A 17620-nucleotide genomic window follows, 5' to 3' on the forward strand; every position below is an offset into this window, starting at 1 on the left:
GGAGAGGATGGAGATGTGGAAGCAGTAGCACAACTAGAACTCGCAGAACGAGAGATTTTCGAGTGGGCATATTACAGAGCAGTGGATGAGGCTCGCGCGATAATAGCGGCGAACCAGGCGGCTGTGCAACTAGCAGCACCGCTATTGCAAGACGCACGACACAATTAGAGAATATACACAATTCATGGACAAATATTTGCAGAAAGGCCACATAGAGTTAGTGCCATTAAACACAATAGAAGAGAAGAATGCGTGCTTCATTACACATCAACCAGTGTTGAGACCTGACAACATTACGACAAAACTCAAATTCGTATTCGATGCCTCCGCAAGGACGGACAACAACAACTCATTAAACAATTTGCTAATGGCTGGACCTAATTTACAGGCTGAGTTGTTACATATTCTCTTAAGATTTCGTATTTACAATTTTGTCATTACAGGTGACATTGCTATAATGTTTCGTCAGATAACTGTTGCGAAAGCGGATCGTAGTCTGCAGCTTTGGAGAAAGAAAGAAGAAGGGTCATTGGAAGCATTTTCGTTGAACACCGTAACATATGGAACTAAGTGCGCTCCATTTTGGCAATGCGCTGCTTGAAACAGTTGGCAGAAGAGAACGGCGATCAAGGGGGGGGGGGGGTTCCCATTGGCTCAAAGGGCGTTAGTATCGGACTTCTACATGGATGATGTTCTAACTGGCAGCGACAAATTGGAAGAGGCCATCAGCTTGCAAAGACAGCTTACTGATCTGCTGGCAAAAGGTCAGTTTCCCTTAAGGAAATGGCGATCAAACGATGATCGAATTTTAAAGCATTTGGCGCAAGAAGGCATAACCGAAGAGTTGTTAGTAATACACAAGAAATATACATGCGCCATTGAAAACATTAGGAGTTTTATGGAACCATCGAGAGGATGTTCTACAATACAACGTGAGAGAGACAACATCAAGTCGTATAACAAAACGCAGCGTACTTTCTGAAATATCGCAAACATACGATCCATTAGGATTACTTGGGCCTGTCATGATCGTTGCAAAAATCATGATGCAGCGATTGTAAACGCTCAACTTGCAATGGGATGAAAGCCTGCCGCAAGAACTTCATAGTAAATGGAAAAATTATCAAGCATCGTGGGATCAGCTCCGCAATTTGAAGATACCTCGTCAGATTAAAGACAGGGATACCACATTAAGGATCATCATACATGGCTTCAGTGATGCATCGGAGCGTGCGTACGGAGCATGTTTGTATGCAGTGACTCGCACTTTAGATGGTAAATTTCAATCGCAGCTGCTCTGCGCCAAGTCGAGAGTAGTCCCGTTGAAAGTCATAACAATCGCTAAGTTAGAATTGTGTGCCGCATTGTTGCTAGCTAAGCTGTACAAGACAGTGCAAGAAGCTCTTGGAAATAAAATAGCAGACGTACAATTTTGGAGCGACTCAACCATTGTATTAGGTTGGATTCGCACGTGCCCTAGCACCTTAAAAACATTTGTAGCGAACAGGGTTTCGCAAATACAAACTCTCGGATCGCAACATGTTTGGCATCATGTGCCTTCAGCAGAAAATCCTGCGGATATTTTATCCAAGGGAACAACAATTGAAGAACTACAGACTAATCGATTATGGTGGCATGGCCCGTAGTGGCTGCAAGAAGAGAATTCATGGCCTGAGCAACCAAGCAGTGTGAAGGAGTTATCAGAGAAGAAAACTGTAGTCAGTTTCGTGACAACGATTCAAGCCTCAGAAGTGTTACCTTCAGTCTCAACATTCAAGCGGCTGATTCGAATTGTTGCATATTGTTATCGATTTGGAGCTCGATGTAAATCAAAGGTCGAAACCGGAGCATTGACAGTAGCAGAGCTTACAAAAGCAGAAGCAGCAGTTGTGAGAGTAGTTCAGAGGGAGGTTTTCGCTCAAGAATACAGAGATTTACAGAAAGGTCAACAAGTCAAAATTAACAGTCAATTAGCAGCATTGGATCCTTTCTTAGACAGCAAAGATCTCATATGTGTTGGAGGTCGGTTGCAGCATTCAAAGCTAACGGAGGAAACGAAGCATCCGATAGTGTTGCCATCAAAGCATCAAGTTACCAGATTAATTTGCAAAGATGAACACGTGCGTTTACATCATTGTGGAGCAGAGTAGTTGTTGGCATTAGTTCGACAGAAATACTGGGTTCTTTCGGGAAGAAAAGTGGCTCGGAAGACGACCTGCTCTTGTGTACATTGTTTTCGATGACGACCAAGTAGCCTGCAAGTCAAAATGGGCAATTTGCCTGAGGCAAGAGTCGCTAATTACGTTCGTCCCTTTGCCATAACCCGAGTGGATTATGCCGGCCTTATCAAGATCAAAGAGGGTAGGCGTCGTAGGAGAGTACATAGTTCCAAGGCCTACATAGCATTGTTCATCTGCTTCCACACTAAAGCAGTGCACCTAGAGTTAGTGACAGATCTAACGACTGAATCATTTTTGTCTGCTTTGCGTCGGTTCACAGGGCGCAGGGGCAATTGTTCGCAACTGCATTCGGATAATGCAACAAATTTTGTCGGAGCAGAGAGAGAGCTTCGAGAGATCTACAACTTCCTTCGAGAGCAGAATGAAGTAATACAAACGGAGCTCGCGAATCAAAAAATCGAGTGGTACTTCATACCGCCGAGAGCACCTAATTTCGGAGGACTCTGGGAGTCAAACATAAAAAGCATGAAGAAACATTTCTACGTCGTGACCAAAGGACTCACGTTGACATTTGAAGAGTGCTACACTTTACTGGTAGGAATTGAAGCTGTCCTGAATTCAAGCTTACTCCTATATCCAACGACGTTAGAGACGTTAAAGACTTGTCAGTCCTAACTCCATCGCATTTCTTGATTGGAGAACGTTTATCACAACCAGTGGAAAGAGACTATTTACAAGAGCCAGATAACAGACTAAAGATTTGGCAACATTTACAAAAGGTTCGTCAAGATTTTTGGCAAAGAGAGTACCTGGTGGAGTTGCAACGCAGGAACAAGTGGATAAACGGCAGAGAGAATTTGCAACCAGGTGTCCTAGTCTTGTTGAAGAAAGATAATCTGCCGCCTTTGCAGTGGGCTCTGGGAAGAGTTACTAAGGTTCATCCAACTACCAACAATGTCGTTCGTGTCGTCACAGTACAGACGGCCAGTGGGAAATTCAAGAGAGCAGCAAGGAATTTATGCCCTCTACCTTATGAACACTGTATAAATTGACACATAAATTCACACAACATAACATATACCCAACACGCGATAAGGTTTGAAAGGGAGCCTTTCAAGGCGGGCGGGATTGGTAAGGCTAGATAACTATTGATTAATAATTCATTTAATTTTGTTTGTTTTATATTGCATAATTTTGTTCAGGTATAAATTTTAATTTTGCGCGTACGCGACCCCGCCGCGTCGAATAGAGACTGCGCGCCCTCTCTTAGATCGCTTACGCGACTCTTACACAAGCAACCGTTCACACACACACTTACTTACACTCTAAGCCTTGATGTACCACGTTTTCACTCGTGCCTCGAAATAAATAATTTTGGTAAAAACAAATACTCGCAATTCACTGAGAGCTAACAGGTACGCTCTCCTAACCAGTTGGGTTAGATAAGTCAAGATGATTGGTTCGTGGGCTATCGGATCCCGTCCGTCATATATACTATCTTACTCTGAAGAACAGGCCACTCGTGATATAGAAAACTCTTTAAACGATTGCAATAAATTTTTAAATAATCTTGGATTAGAAATTTCTCCTCAAAAAACAAAATTTGTCATTATTCATAACAAATGCTCTAATTTCAGACAGTTAAGCTGTACCCCCTACGATAAAATCAACGGTCATGTTATACAAACGGAAGAATTCGTTAAATTCTTAGGTATCACTCTAGACTTTTCTCTCAGAAGGGACAAGCATATTGATTACTTAGTCAATAGAACGAAGAAAACAACTCAAGTCATTAAGGCAGTGAGAGGGGCCTGGTGGGGCTCTCACCCTTAGTTACTAACAATTTATCGTGCTTTTCTTAGAGGCTTTTACGGTTCGCATATCTTCGAGTTAAGCAACGCAAAATACTCAAGCCAATTGAGAATGGTACAAAATAGCACTATCAGAGCAGCATCAAATTTCCACGCCGATCCCCATAATGTTCACAGAAGCTAGAGAACCACAAATGAAATATCATTTCAGATTCCTGGCTTCCAAATATATAATCAAATATCTATCAATTAACCCTCACCCAATCTCTCAGAAACTTTACACTGTTAGATTTAGCTAATAAATCTACACAAGTCATGAAATAAATGACAAAACAATTTCCATTACTTACTATTTTCAATCAATATTTAATGTACAGGAGGATTATCTTCAGATCTACATTAATTCCCAAATTCATGTATGAATATCATGCATCCTTACAGGCACCTCACGTTATTAATACCACTCGGAAATTCTTAAATGAACTAGATAATAACTCAAAAAGTAAGGCGGACGAGATATTTGAGAAACATCACGTGGAGTATATCAAAGACTCTTTAGTAATCTATACGGATGGTTCTAAGCTAGACAAGGGATTCTACGTAGGGGCATCTTGTTATTCTTCTTAAATTCCAATAAAATTTAAATTTAAATTATCCTTTTATGCATCTATTTTTTCGGCGGAGGCGGCCCTGAGGAAGCGAATCTTCATTTAAAGTGCCATATTCTGACCTCTTCTACCTCCCTCGCAATAAATTAAAAATTGAGACTGAAAAATACTTCCATGAATCCAAAGTAGGAATCGAGTTCTCTCAAAAAATATAAAAAAAAAGAAAAAATCTTGGTTCTACAATGTACAATGCAATAGGGAAGCTGTAGTTAAAATATCTAGACTAAGGCGAATCACTACTATTTGAATCATAATTTATATCGTAAAAATATGCTTGAAAATCCCTTATGCCAATTCGGACACCTAATATAAGATATTGTGCACGTTATTTTTGAATGTATCGACTTCTCAGAAAGGGCAGACAAATTACGTAGGACTATACACGCTCAATTTGAGCAAGAATCTAATCCTTTACAAAGCCTTTATTTAGCTCTTGCTAATCCAGATGAAAAAATCTGTCGTTTCTTTAATGCTTTCTCTAAGGCTTGTAAATTACAATTTTAAACGTAAACCGCGGCGTGAAAGGAAGGCGAGGCAGGGGACACTCCCTAACGCTTGCATGTCATCTGATTCCTCCCCTGCCCTCTTTCACCCTCCTGCTCCGATTTTCTCACATCCCCTCCAATCCTATGTTGTGATTTTGATCGCACAAAGTCGGACCTAGGCCCGATTGACGCCAGGGAGGTGGGTAAGGACCGGCAAAAAGAGACTTACGACAGGCGGAGTCCGTGTGTAGAGAAGTGTTTATTCTGATACAGTCTGATATCGCTCACGAGCGCTAGCTCGTGTTACAACGTTATGTGTCGCGTGAGGCGGTGATATGCGTTAATAGGCATGGATGGAGAGTAGTCACTGATTTTTCGTAGGTGTAGCTCTCAAAACGATGGACGTCTTCTCGTATGTGGCATGGATAGATGTATGGCGTTCGGACACTTGGTTATCATTACTCTGCCGCTCGATTGTCGGGCGGTCTTCTTATACTAAAGTGATTGCGCTAAGCCGCTGTTTGGCGTAATTACTTCTGCTTGGTCAGCGTCCTCGTGACACAATTTTGGCAATGCCCGTTGGGTTTTCGGGTTTCTGTGCTTTCTGATTGTTTCATCATGTCACAAAAATGCTTAGCAAGTGTTTTAATTCGGGGCATGGTGACCTGTTTACGGTTGCCATGCGCCGAGTTATAGCTTAACTATAACATCTATATTGAATACGTCATACAACTTCATATCATTTATGGCCACGAATGAAGTATCAAAGTATGGGCTTGCTTAGCAAAAGTCTCTAAATAGTTAGTGATTATTTGTACATTTAAAACAAATAAACTCAAAGTAAGATTCTGGCTGTGTTGGAGCTCCGCATGGAGCTTGAAGCCAATTAATATAGAAAAGAAGGAAGAAAGGAAGAAAAGCAAGCTGCCAAGTGTCTTGGCCAGCGACCAAGATCCCTGTCGCTAAGAGGAACATAACTTTCTCATCCGGCAGCAACAACTTCGCCGGGACCACCGTATTTGGGGTCTTGGGCCAAGATTACTTGGCATCTCCAGACGCGCCCAAAATTACTTGGCACTTGACGCGCCTCCAGACTTTTGCAGGACGTTACATCGCCTGCTACATACACGTGGGCAATTGATCGCGCACTTGCTAGCCTGCGGACCGCGCAGTGAGCCCCGCCCACTGTACGCCTTGCTCACGAAATTCACGACCATCAACCGCGCCCGCAACGACTCGATTCCCGCACGTAGCGACATCGCGACCGCGCAACTGTAAATAGTAACTAACGTTGTATTGTACAAATCCGCGCCTTATATTCATTGTATGCCTGTCACATTATCGTTCCGTAATCCGTCTGCTTAATTCCGAAATTGATTGTTTGTTTATTGGTTTTGTTTTATATAATTAAATAAATCTATGTTTAATTAGTAGAAACACCAAAGCGTCCGCATTTATGCCTTTCCCTTCTCCCGTTGAAACTATTTTCGCGGCACCGTTATCGACAAGCTGATCCGCGAGCGGAAAGTCAGTATATTTCAACATATATATTTAATAAATGTTGAATCAATATTGAACAATGTTCTCGAATATTAAATTGCAATGTTTGCAAAACATTCAACAAAAATTGGACATTTCTAGAATGTTTCAATCAATGAAATTACATTTTGTTATAACATTAATGCATGTTATAATCAGAGTCTGGATTTTAGTGGCGTTTTTTCCCTCTCCTAGCGCCGCACGTCACGAGAAGCAGGGCCGCATGCGATATTGCATTTGCTACGCTGGACTGCTACCAACATAGTCGGCCCTGCTTCTCGTGGCGCTCGAAAAGCGACATCGAGATCCGGACTCTGGTTATAATTCAATGTTTGCATGGATATGCTCATTCTTGTATTCAGTAAAAAGTTATTATCTGCTTTAATATTTGTACATCACAGATACTATTGACATGATTGAAAAGAACGTATAACATGTTTTATTCAATAATAAACAGAAAATTCGTAATTATTTACAACCACATATTTGTAATTGAAAAAGTATACACACAAGTATGCACTTCTGTGTGAAATTGACAGACATCCAAATTACACTTAGAGAAATTAGCTGTAAATATACATTTAGAATATTCAATTAATAACCATGATAAAATTCCTTTTTAATACTTTAATATATATATATATATACACACACAAACACACACAAACAAACGTGTATGTGTGTGTATGTACACAAAATTTTATCTCTTAATAACGTTCATGAAAATAATATCTCCAGATCATCCATGTCTGACAAAGAAAAATCATCAGATAAATCATGAATGTCGACGTTGGGATCATAATCCACGCTATCATCACCGGAATCATCTGCATCTCCACCGTCTTCATCGTCGCCGTCATCGTCATCATTATTTTCTCTGTCATTTTGATCATTATCATCACCATCCTCTGCGCCAGCATCTGCATTATCACCATCTGTTTTAAAAATATGCAAATAAATTCCAATTTCTTGAACGTTACAACTTAATATACAAGTTTTATCATTTTGTAATTTAATTTAAAGATTATTTAAATAAGGAAATGTTTATAACGGCTGAAGAAAATTTAAAACTAAAACGTTTTGTAAATTAATACTATTATATAATATAACTAAAAAGTTAATAACTTTTTAGCTATATTATATAATAGTATTAATTTACAAAACGTTTTAGTTTTGTATATATATATATATATATATATACACAATATATATAGCTAATTTCTCTCTCTCTCTCTCTCTCTCTCTCTCTCTCTATATATATATATATATATATATATATATATATATATATACGCACGCACGCACGCACGCACGCACGCACGCACGCACGCACGCACGCACGCACGCACGCACGCACGCACGCACGCACGCACGCACGCACGCACATATGTGTATACATATATGTATAAATATGTGTGTGTGTGTGTGTGTGTGTGTGTGTGTATATTAATATATAAACATATAAAATCATTATTTCATTTACTAATAAATGAAAATGAATAAGATAAATATAAACTGAATGCTATATATTTGTGTATTTTAAATTACTAAAGTATTAATAGATACATTGTTAATTTACAAATATATAAAATTTATTTTATAACTCGTGTTTAATACTTGTAAAACAAAGATTCTTAATAAGTAATACAATAATATTCATTCTTTTACCATCTGCATTATTATCATCAGACGCGTCATCTTCGCTAGCATCAAGATCATCTTCTTCGTCATCCTCGTCAGCTTCATCCTCATCATCTCTTCGTCTTCCAACATCGTACAGTCTAACGCACGATTCCTGTATACTAGAGAATTCGCCCATATTTTCCACTATGGCGATTTGAGTGTCATATTTGTTGCAAGCAAGTCCATAAATTCCTCTTTTCACATCGCAAGTTGCTAAAAATATTATTATATATATATAGATATACATATATTATAAAATAAAATAGATAATATACTCGTATTCGATCAATAATGTGAAAACACAATATAAACGAAATGCCTTAATTAGATCATAGCTAAATCTTAGTGCTGATATTTCCGTATAATTTTACATATCTTTTCAAAACCACTAAAGTGCGCACCGAATAGATTGATATGATCAAAAATCTACTCGACATGCAGTTTAGTAAATTGGAAACGTATGTAATTCACACGAATGGAATATTACCTTGACCCTAATTTTCACAACAAATTTTTCACTTTTTTTTGGGGTGGGAAAATTGTAAAGATGCACTTACAACTTAGCATCGGTATTATTAAATTTGATTTTCAATTTTAATTATGTTTCATTTTCAAATGCTGTGTTTGAAACCGAAAGTAATGACACAGTTCGATATGAATTGAAACATATGAAACATTATTTTAGCACCAAGACCTTACTATGACTGTCTGGATCTATCTCTATTGTAATTTCACGTACATGTATTTTTCACATGATATACAATCAGCGCTAGGGCATAAAAAAATATGATTTACAAAGGCGGAAAGTTGAAAATATCAAAAACAAACATTTATTTCATTTGCACCAATATAATATTATCTTTTAAATAGTAATAACACATTTCTAGTATTATAAAACAATGTATTGCTCTCTTACCAATATTACTATAATCTAAAGCATCTAGAGTCTTGAAAGAAGTTGCATAATGAGAATCGTTTTCGTTGTCTTGATCTAAAGAGACTGCATATATGATATTATTGATCGGCGAGAAGATCACTTCCATTTCATCGAGAGTGGGAACTGTCTTGAGTAAGTGAAACGTTCTCAAGTCCCATACTTCAGTATTAGATACAACTTCAGTCCCATTTGGATGGAAAACTCCATTTAATGTTTGATTTAATTTGTCGAATTTATGAATTTCTTTGCCTGAATTAACGTCCCATAATATACCATCACTAAGTACTAATTCATCATTCATACTAAAAGTTGCACGATTTTTAGTATATTGATTTGAGATTGATGGCGTTAAGGTTGTCAATAATTTTCCAGTTCCTATGTCATATATCTGTAACAGAAATTATGTAAAACAATCTTTCAAGATACACTGGGCAACAACATTATTGCAACACTTATTTATACCAAAATTTTGCACAACTTTAAATAATAATAACTTTGTTAAAAATTATCGTACTTAAAAATTTTTTTTTTAAGTTTAAAGTCTCTACTTTAACCCTTAAACACACCGATCCTGTAAAATACGGAAACACATTTTTGGGTATGGGAGACTTTTTCAACTTTGAGAAGCTATAACTTTGATTATAATCAATATTTTTCTACGATTTTTTTTTTAACAAAAGTTCAAAATCTCAAAAGTGTGACTGCACAATTGGCATTGCCAAAAAACAATTTATTGTGAAGTTATAAAAAAAAACTATTAAGCAAAAATGAGAAATTGGTCAAAACTCCACTTTTCCTTCAAAAAATCATATCTTCGCAACAAAAAACGTTTAAGGACTTTCAAATATGGCGTTTTAAAGTTAAAGAGTCACACCTTCAAAATAAAATTTGGCAAAGTCATTCTTTTTAAAAAGTATAATTATGTAACATGGAGAGTATAAGGTATTTTTAGGCATCTAAAAATCCACTTTAAAAAAAAAAATCATATCTTTGCTTTAAAAAACTTTGAAGAACTTTACAATACGGCGTTTTAAAGCTAAAGATTCATATTTTCAAAAAAAAATTATATCATTGTCATTTCTATTAAAAAATGTACTTATATAACAAGGCAAATATGAGGTATTTTTGATTAAATCGTGTTTACAATTGAAAATTGATGTGTTTTATGGTATTAGGAGTATAAATAAGTTTCCGCCGTTTCACAAAAAATAGCGCCACTAGTATGTTATGGTTGAAATTGTCTGTTGTAAAACGTTATATCGTAAGATTGGACATCTGGCAACAACATAACCTTAAAATATTAGCAATTTTGTATCAGCATCATATATCTTTTTTCGTGCGAAAATGTCGAGTTTTGAGCCGAATAAGCGTCATTTGCGGGAGCTTTTGATTTACTTCTTTAATTTGAAGAAATCTGCAGCCGAGGCGCATCGATTGCTTGTAGAAGCATATGGTGAGGCTGCCTTAAGTGAGAGAAGTTGCCGTGAGTGGTTTCACAAGTTTAAGAACGGTGAATTTGACGTCGAAGACAAAGAACGTAGCGGAAGGCCGAAAGTGTACAAAGACGCGGAATTGGAAACATTATTAGATGAAGATTCGTGCCAAACGCAAGAAGCACTTGCACTTACATTAGGAGTGACTCAACCAGCAATTTCACATCGCTTAAAATTATAGGGAATGATTCAAAAACAAGGAAACTGGGTTCCATATAAACTGAAGCCGAGAAACGTTGAACGCCGATTTTTCACATGTGAAATGCTGCTTGGCAGGCATAAACAAAAGGGTTTTTTGTATCGTATAGTCACTGGTGATGAAAAATGGATCCACTACGATAACCCAAAGAAGAAGAAATCATGGGGATCACCTGGCCATGCTTCAACATCGACAGCCAAGCCGAACATTCATGGAAAAAAGCTCATGTTGTGTATTTGGTGGGATCAGCTTGGTGTCGTGTATTATGAGTTGCTCAAACCGAATGAAATCATTACTGGGGCTCTCTACCGAACACAATTGATGAGATTGAGCCGAGTACTGAAGGAAAAACGTGCCCACTACTACTCCAGACACGAAAAAGTTATTCTTCTGCATGATAATGCTCGTCCACATGTTGCGGCGCCGGTCAAAACCTACCTGGAAACACTCAATTGGGAAGTTTTATCCCTCCCGCCGTATTCACCAGACATTGCTCCTTCTGATTACTACCTGTTTCGATCAATGGCGCATGGCCTGTCTAAGTAACACTTCACATCATATGAAGATACAAAAAATTGGGTCGATTTGTGGATAGCTTCAAAAGATGAAGCATTCTTCCGACGCAGTATCTGTATGCTGCCAGAAAGATGGGAAAAAGTAGTGGCTAGCGATGGACAATACTTCGAATAAAACATTAGGTACCGTTCTTTCACAATAAATGCCCAATTTTTGATAAAAAACGGCGGAAACTTATTTATACTCCTAATATATTTCGGAAAAACTCTCTTTTCTACAGCATTTTATAGTATTCCAACTTTAGACAGAGTATATGCGAGTAACATCCGCAAATCGACCTGTTCGAACGTATTATGTCCAGCTTTTTTATGTAAAATACTCACAAAAAAAGTTTTACTTACACACTATATGGGTCGCATTGACCCTAACAAAACTTTGCTGTCGTGCCATTCAAATTCTAGTTGACCAAAAAAGTTGATCAACCATATCAATTGAAAAAGGAGATTTCAAACTTTTTTTCAAACTTTCTTGGTCCGAACCTCCTATCTCATTCTGTCTTCATAGCAAGCGTTCAAAACTTCATATGGGGTCTCTCAGACCCACTTACGTGTTTAAGGGTTAAGGGACATTTGGTCAATTTTGAATATCTGCTTTCCTCCTTCCGCTGTTTCTTTAAAAGTAAGGAGGTGTTTTGTTTCCAAACATTTTCATAGTTTGACGCACTCCACGGGATAGGATAAATTTTTTTCGCAAATGTCACGATAACCATCGTAAAATTTGGAGTTTTCCCTGCAAATTAAAAAAAAATCAGGTTTGTATAATTTTTTTGAGGAGTTAGGTTATTAAAATTATGTATGCATTTTTGTCAGTTACAGCCAGCATTACCCGAATTTTGATTTGTCTCATTGATGATAAAGCGATCTTCTCCAGCTGACATTCGTCTTCGACTTTGTCCTTTTCTTCAACAAAATCCATCTGTTTCTTAATAACGAATCCAAACTCAAGAGATAGAGGATCGATGAACACTTGTAACATAACTACGGTATTCTCCTTGTAACGTAACTTTGATTCAATCTTTTCAAAAGAGCAATGATTTGCCCACATTGAATTTTGTTCAAACTAAGCATTGTTACGATTTGATCGTTTGATTCTTGAGTAAAGAATAAGTTTACGCTTATATAGAATTTTGGTATTTACAGTTTTTGCATGTTTCAGAGAAACGCTGTGAAATATAGCGATTTACATTGATTCCTATAAACACCAAAACTCTATATAAACGTAAACTTATTCTTTACTGTATCACTCAAGAAGCAAACGATAAAGTTGTAACAATGCCTAGTTTGAACAAAATTCAATGTGGACTAATTATTACTCTTTTGGAAAGATTGAATCAAAGTCATGTTGCAAGGAGAATAGGTGTTCATCAATCCTCTATTTCTCGAGTTTGGGTTCGTTATCAAGAAACACGCGGATTTCGTCGACGAAGAAAACAAAGTCAAAGACAAATAACGTCAGCTAGAGAAGATCGCTTCATCATCAATGAGAAATTAAAATCCGGGTAATGCTAGCGGTAACTGACAAAGATGCGTACATAACTTTGATATATCCTAGATCTTCGGAAAAAAAAAATCGTACGAACCTGACTTTTTTTAATTTGCAGAGAAAACTTCAAATTTTACAATAGCTATCGTGACATTTGTGAAAAGATTTATCCTACCCCGTGAAGTATGTGCTCAAACTATGCAAATGTTTGGAAACAAACGTCCTTACTTTTAAAGAAACAGCGAAAAGCAGAAATCCAAACTTAACCAAATGTACCTTAAAATAAAGACTTTAAGCTCTAAAATGGAAAAAAAAACTTTCAAGTACAATAATTTTTACAATAAAGTTATGATTATTTAAAGTTGTACAAAATTTTGGTATAAATGAATGTTGCAATAATCAGCAGGAGTGACAAATTAACTTATCTGCACCTTACACACAGTGCAAATATAATACTTATCTGTATTAGCATAGTTTGTTTTGTAGGAGAGATAAATTTGCTATCAAACAAATGAGCAAGATTTTCAAATGCTGATGGTCGATTTTCTAAATATCCGGATTTGTACCATATTAACAAGCATATTTCAATAATTTAAAGAATCGCGGCGAAAAGAATAGATTATGTACTTATAATTGCAACTTGATTATATTGTTTCTCAAGTGGAGATTAACATCATAATCATTTAGCAGCACGTATATCTTAAAAATGATTTAATATATCAAAAGTTTTATACAAAAGTTATCTCTACAATAAAATTATCTCTATTCATTTTCGGCAATAATATTTTTTAAAAATAATTTTTGAAAAGAAATTTTTTTAATAATTATTAAAAAAAATATTATTAACAGAATGGAATAAAAGTAATTTTATGACGAAACTTTTGTATAAAACGTTTTCAAATATTTTAAATTTTTTAATATCTTAGTTTTTGAGATATAACAAAAAAGCTGAAAATTGCTTTGCACAAGAGAGGTGTTTATACCCATTAAAACCGTTTATAGGCAGTAATTAATATTTACTAAATTTATCTATTTATGTAATCTATATATATATATATATATCTATATATATATATATATATATTTCTGATTTTAATGAAACGTGTGTGCGTGTGTGTGTGTGGGGGTATGTGGGTGTGTGTGTGTGTGTATGCGTGTGTAAGTGTGTGTGTGTGTGTGTGCACGCGCGTGCGTGTGTGCTGAACCTTTGACTATATAAATATGGCTCTTTTAGGCTGTAAGAAACATCTACAGCGCCATCATCTCCTAAGCGACGATTTCCAGTATAAAATAACATATGGTGTGGTGGGTGGCTTTTATACGCGACAGTAATAAACATTTGTGCGATTGAGTGATATAATACAATGGTAGTATATTGTTTTATAAATGGTTGTAAATCAACCAAATATAAAAGTGTAAAGGAGAAACACATTCCTGTACCATTTTTTGGGTAAGTTATTAGTTAATTGCATTGTAACCTAAACTTTTTTAATTTTTTTAAATTAGAAAATAAATTAAAAATGAGAAATATAATTCCTACAATGATTCAAGAAACATTAAGAAATCTAAGATTAGATACATTATTTATTAACTTTGACACACATATTAAAGTCTAGAAATATTAGAGAATCATAAATATATAATAATAAAATTAATTATTACGTATTATTTGAACGTTAAATTAGCTTATGAAGGTAAAATAATTACGTTGAATGAACACAAAGACTTCATAAGACGTAATTTAATTAAAACTGTTATTTTCAGCGGGCAATAATTTATACTGTACACTTTATTACTCGAAAATGACGGTTCTTTAATGAGGCTTCCTTTTATTTATATGACATCACTTATTTGTTTTTATTTTTAATTACTTTCTATTTTTTGCTTTATATATTTTATTATTATATATATATATATATTAATTATATAATTTTTTTAAATATATCTTTAATAATAAAATGTGTATATTTTATATTTATTTTCTTTTAATTTAGTAAAATTAATTCTTATTTTACAGAAATATAATCGCATATTTTAGAGTGAACGTATAAATTCAAAGCGATATATTGTATTCCGTCTCTTTCTTTTCTGATTTTCTACTATTGCTGTCTCGCTTTTTTGTTTCACATTTCTGCCACTTAGGAGATGGAAGCGTTGCAGATCTTTCTTACACGAAAACATAGGAAAGTGGAGGGGTACTAGCAGTCCATATTTATATAGTCAAAGTGCTGAACTATATGATAGAGAGATAAAAAGGAAAGAAAAGATAGCATTCTTCGTAAATTTTGACGTACGACATTGTAGCAAAAGAGGGGAGGATGTAGGAAGCGATGGAAAAAGAGATAAGCGAAATACTTAAACAATGGATCAAGAAACTATATAAAAAGACAAGTTGCATAACAAGGAAAAGAGACTAGAAGCGAAACGTTATGAACAAAAGGAATTGAGATAAGGATATCTGCTAAGTCCTTTCTTATTTAATATCTTTTTAGCCGATATTGAAAAGACAATGAAAAGACGACTAAATGGAGAAGTAATATTAGAGAAGAAAAGAATCTGAACGCTGATGTATGCAGATGATCTTATTCTATTGGCAACGGAAAAAAAAGAGATAAAAATGATGATGAAAAGACTGGAAAGATAAATATATGGAAAAAATAAAGTTGGTAGTAAATAAAAAAAGCAAAATAATAACATTCAGAAAAAAAGAAAGGAGTAAGAATGTAGAATGGGTCTGCAAGCCAGAAAAAGTAAAAGTAAAGATATTTAAATATTTAAGATATTCTGCAAAGAAATGGTCAACAGGGAGAACATATAAAAGAAATGATAAAAAAGGCAATAATAGTAATGAAAGAAATAAAAAAAATAAAAAAAAAGTTTAAAAAATTGGATAAGCAGGAGAAAAAAAACTATTTAAATCATTGGTAGAAATGTTATATGCAGTAGAAAATTGGAGATGAGAGGGAAGAGTGTAAGAAAGTGAGTCAGATCGAAAAGACGCTCTATACTTAATCGATATCCCTAGTCGATATACTGTGGCGCTGCTTAGAGACTTGCGAGTGCGCGTTAACATTCGCCTCTACAATTTCTGTAACCTACGTTCTTCTTCGCTTGTACTCTGAGCAGCCTAGACGTTCCCCGTTCCGTTCCTATTAGAATTACCGTGTTTTTGTATACGTTCATTCACTACAAGAATATACTTATTGTAGCCCAAAAGTGTTCGGTCTATTATTAATTCCTGACAAAGAGAAAAAGAAGGCAGAAAAAATTTAAAAAAAATATCACATGATCAAAACTAGATTGTAGAACACGATGGTATATGATAAGGAAAGCAGTGGAGAAAAAATAAAGACAAGAGCGCAAAAAAGAACAATGAATTACGAGAGAAAGCAGTTAAAAGGAGGAGGAAAAGGGAGAGAGAAAGGAAGGGAAGGGAAAAGGAGGAGAGTAGCGAGAGAGAGAGAGAGAGAGGGAGGGAGAGGGAGGGAGAAAGAGGGGGAGAAAGAAAGGGAGGGGCGGCGTGTGTGTGTGTGTAAACGGGCGAGATGTTTGGCGAAGATAAAAAGAAAAAAGGAAAGATCAAAGAAGATTCTTTGAAGAAAAATATTACGCAGCGGAGGAGATAAAAAGGAAAGAAGGGGAGAGAGATGGAAGATTGTGATATGAAAAGAAAAACAAGGATAAAGCGATGCAAAAACAGAAAAGAAGATAAGATTAAGAAGAGGGTCAAGGTAGGAGAAAAAGAAAAAGAAAGAGGCAAGAATGATACGGATAACAAAGTTCAGAAGTGAGATAAGGAAGATACTAAGAAAAAAAAGGAAAAGTACAAAAGATGCGGATTAGAACTGGAGACAAGATAGCATGTACTATAAACGTTTTGGAAATAAAGTTTTTTGTTTCCTAAAAATTTAACTTTTTAATTCAAAAAAACTTCATTTTCTTAATTTTTGGTATTCATATTCCAGAGATTGTCCAAAATAAAAATACGTTAATTATCAGGACAAATACGTTAATTATCAGGAGGATTAAATAGATATTATTGTAATATTACTGCAATATTGTATTGCAAGATTTGTAAAAAAAAGCAAATATTTTATCATCGCTGCAGCACTACAGCAACATTTCATACAGTTTTTAAAATGTTGCAATAAAATATTTTTGCAATATTTCTGCAATTTTTCTGTGCTGTATATGCAATTAAATGTCAATAAAGTCAATACATTTATATTTACCGTCGCACTTTCTCCTTGAGTACCAATTATTCTATCTTGTAACTTGCTAAACTCAACATAATCTTCATTCTCTAAAGATAGCTTCATTTCGAAGAACGCCCCTATGTCCCAGAGCACTGACATAGGACTCCTCCAAGCAGTGGAGGTCAACAAAAGATTACCACGCTGGTTACATTCCATGTGATACACATATGACTCATGGCACTGATAAGTCGCCTCTTCCATTCCTGTATGGACATTGAACATTTTGATGTCTCCAGCATGGGTGCCCAAAATGAGATATTGTGTGCAAGGCTGCGTTCAAAGACAATTAAAGAGATATATAATATATAAAA

The 17620-nt window shown here is 35.6% G+C and overlaps 3 protein-coding genes across 5 annotated transcripts in view; 2 read left to right on the forward strand and 1 right to left on the reverse strand.

Moving 5' to 3' along the window:
* The first annotated feature begins 682 nt into the window (after positions 1-682).
* Positions 683-2150, forward strand: LOC105203311. The gene is made up of 3 exons (XM_011172088.1): positions 683-954; positions 1088-1541; positions 1647-2150. The coding sequence occupies exons 1-3, from the start codon at positions 683-685 to the stop codon at positions 2148-2150; spliced, it is 1230 nt and encodes a 409-aa protein (XP_011170390.1).
* A 117-nt stretch (positions 2151-2267) lies between these two features.
* Positions 2268-3232, forward strand: LOC105203313. Its single transcript, XM_011172089.1, has 2 exons — positions 2268-2844; positions 2898-3232. Exons 1-2 carry the CDS (start codon positions 2268-2270, stop codon positions 3230-3232), a joined length of 912 nt encoding a protein of 303 aa, XP_011170391.1.
* A 2152-nt stretch (positions 3233-5384) lies between these two features.
* Positions 5385-17620, reverse strand: part of LOC105194559 (protein mahjong) — a 126243-nt gene continuing 114007 nt past the window's right edge. For 2 of the 3 annotated variants that reach the window (XM_039446283.1, XM_039446284.1), the window contains exons 13-16: positions 17286-17579; positions 9283-9691; positions 8352-8579; positions 7401-7618 (exon numbers count right to left, since the gene is read on the reverse strand). In XM_039446283.1, coding sequence (XP_039302217.1) covers positions 7401-7618; positions 8352-8579; positions 9283-9691; positions 17286-17579 — 1149 coding nt within the window. Of the gene's footprint in view, positions 7619-8351; positions 8580-9282; positions 9692-17285; positions 17580-17620 lie in introns of all 3 variants that reach the window. The other variant, XM_039446282.1, reaches the window with a different exon arrangement.

The sequence above is a fragment of the Solenopsis invicta genome, chromosome 2 (assembly GCF_016802725.1).
Source record: "Solenopsis invicta isolate M01_SB chromosome 2, UNIL_Sinv_3.0, whole genome shotgun sequence".
NCBI lineage: Eukaryota > Metazoa > Arthropoda > Insecta > Hymenoptera > Formicidae > Solenopsis > Solenopsis invicta.

What these genes read in the sequence shown, in the direction of transcription:
- LOC105203311 (XM_011172088.1), top strand. Translation starts at nt 683, where the DNA reads ATGGATGATGTTCTAACTGGCAGCGACAAATTGGAAGAGGCCATCAGC. An exon ending in GAGAGAGACAACATCAAGTC is followed by an intron (nt 955 to 1,087) that starts GTATAACAAAAC and finishes ATGGGATGAAAG; the next exon opens with CCTGCCGCAAGAACTTCATA. An exon ending in AAACTCTCGGATCGCAACAT is followed by an intron (nt 1,542 to 1,646) that starts GTTTGGCATCAT and finishes CATGGCCCGTAG; the next exon opens with TGGCTGCAAGAAGAGAATTC.
- LOC105203313 (XM_011172089.1), top strand. Translation starts at nt 2,268, where the DNA reads ATGGGCAATTTGCCTGAGGCAAGAGTCGCTAATTACGTTCGTCCCTTT. An exon ending in GTTAGAGACGTTAAAGACTT is followed by an intron (nt 2,845 to 2,897) that starts GTCAGTCCTAAC and finishes TATCACAACCAG; the next exon opens with TGGAAAGAGACTATTTACAA.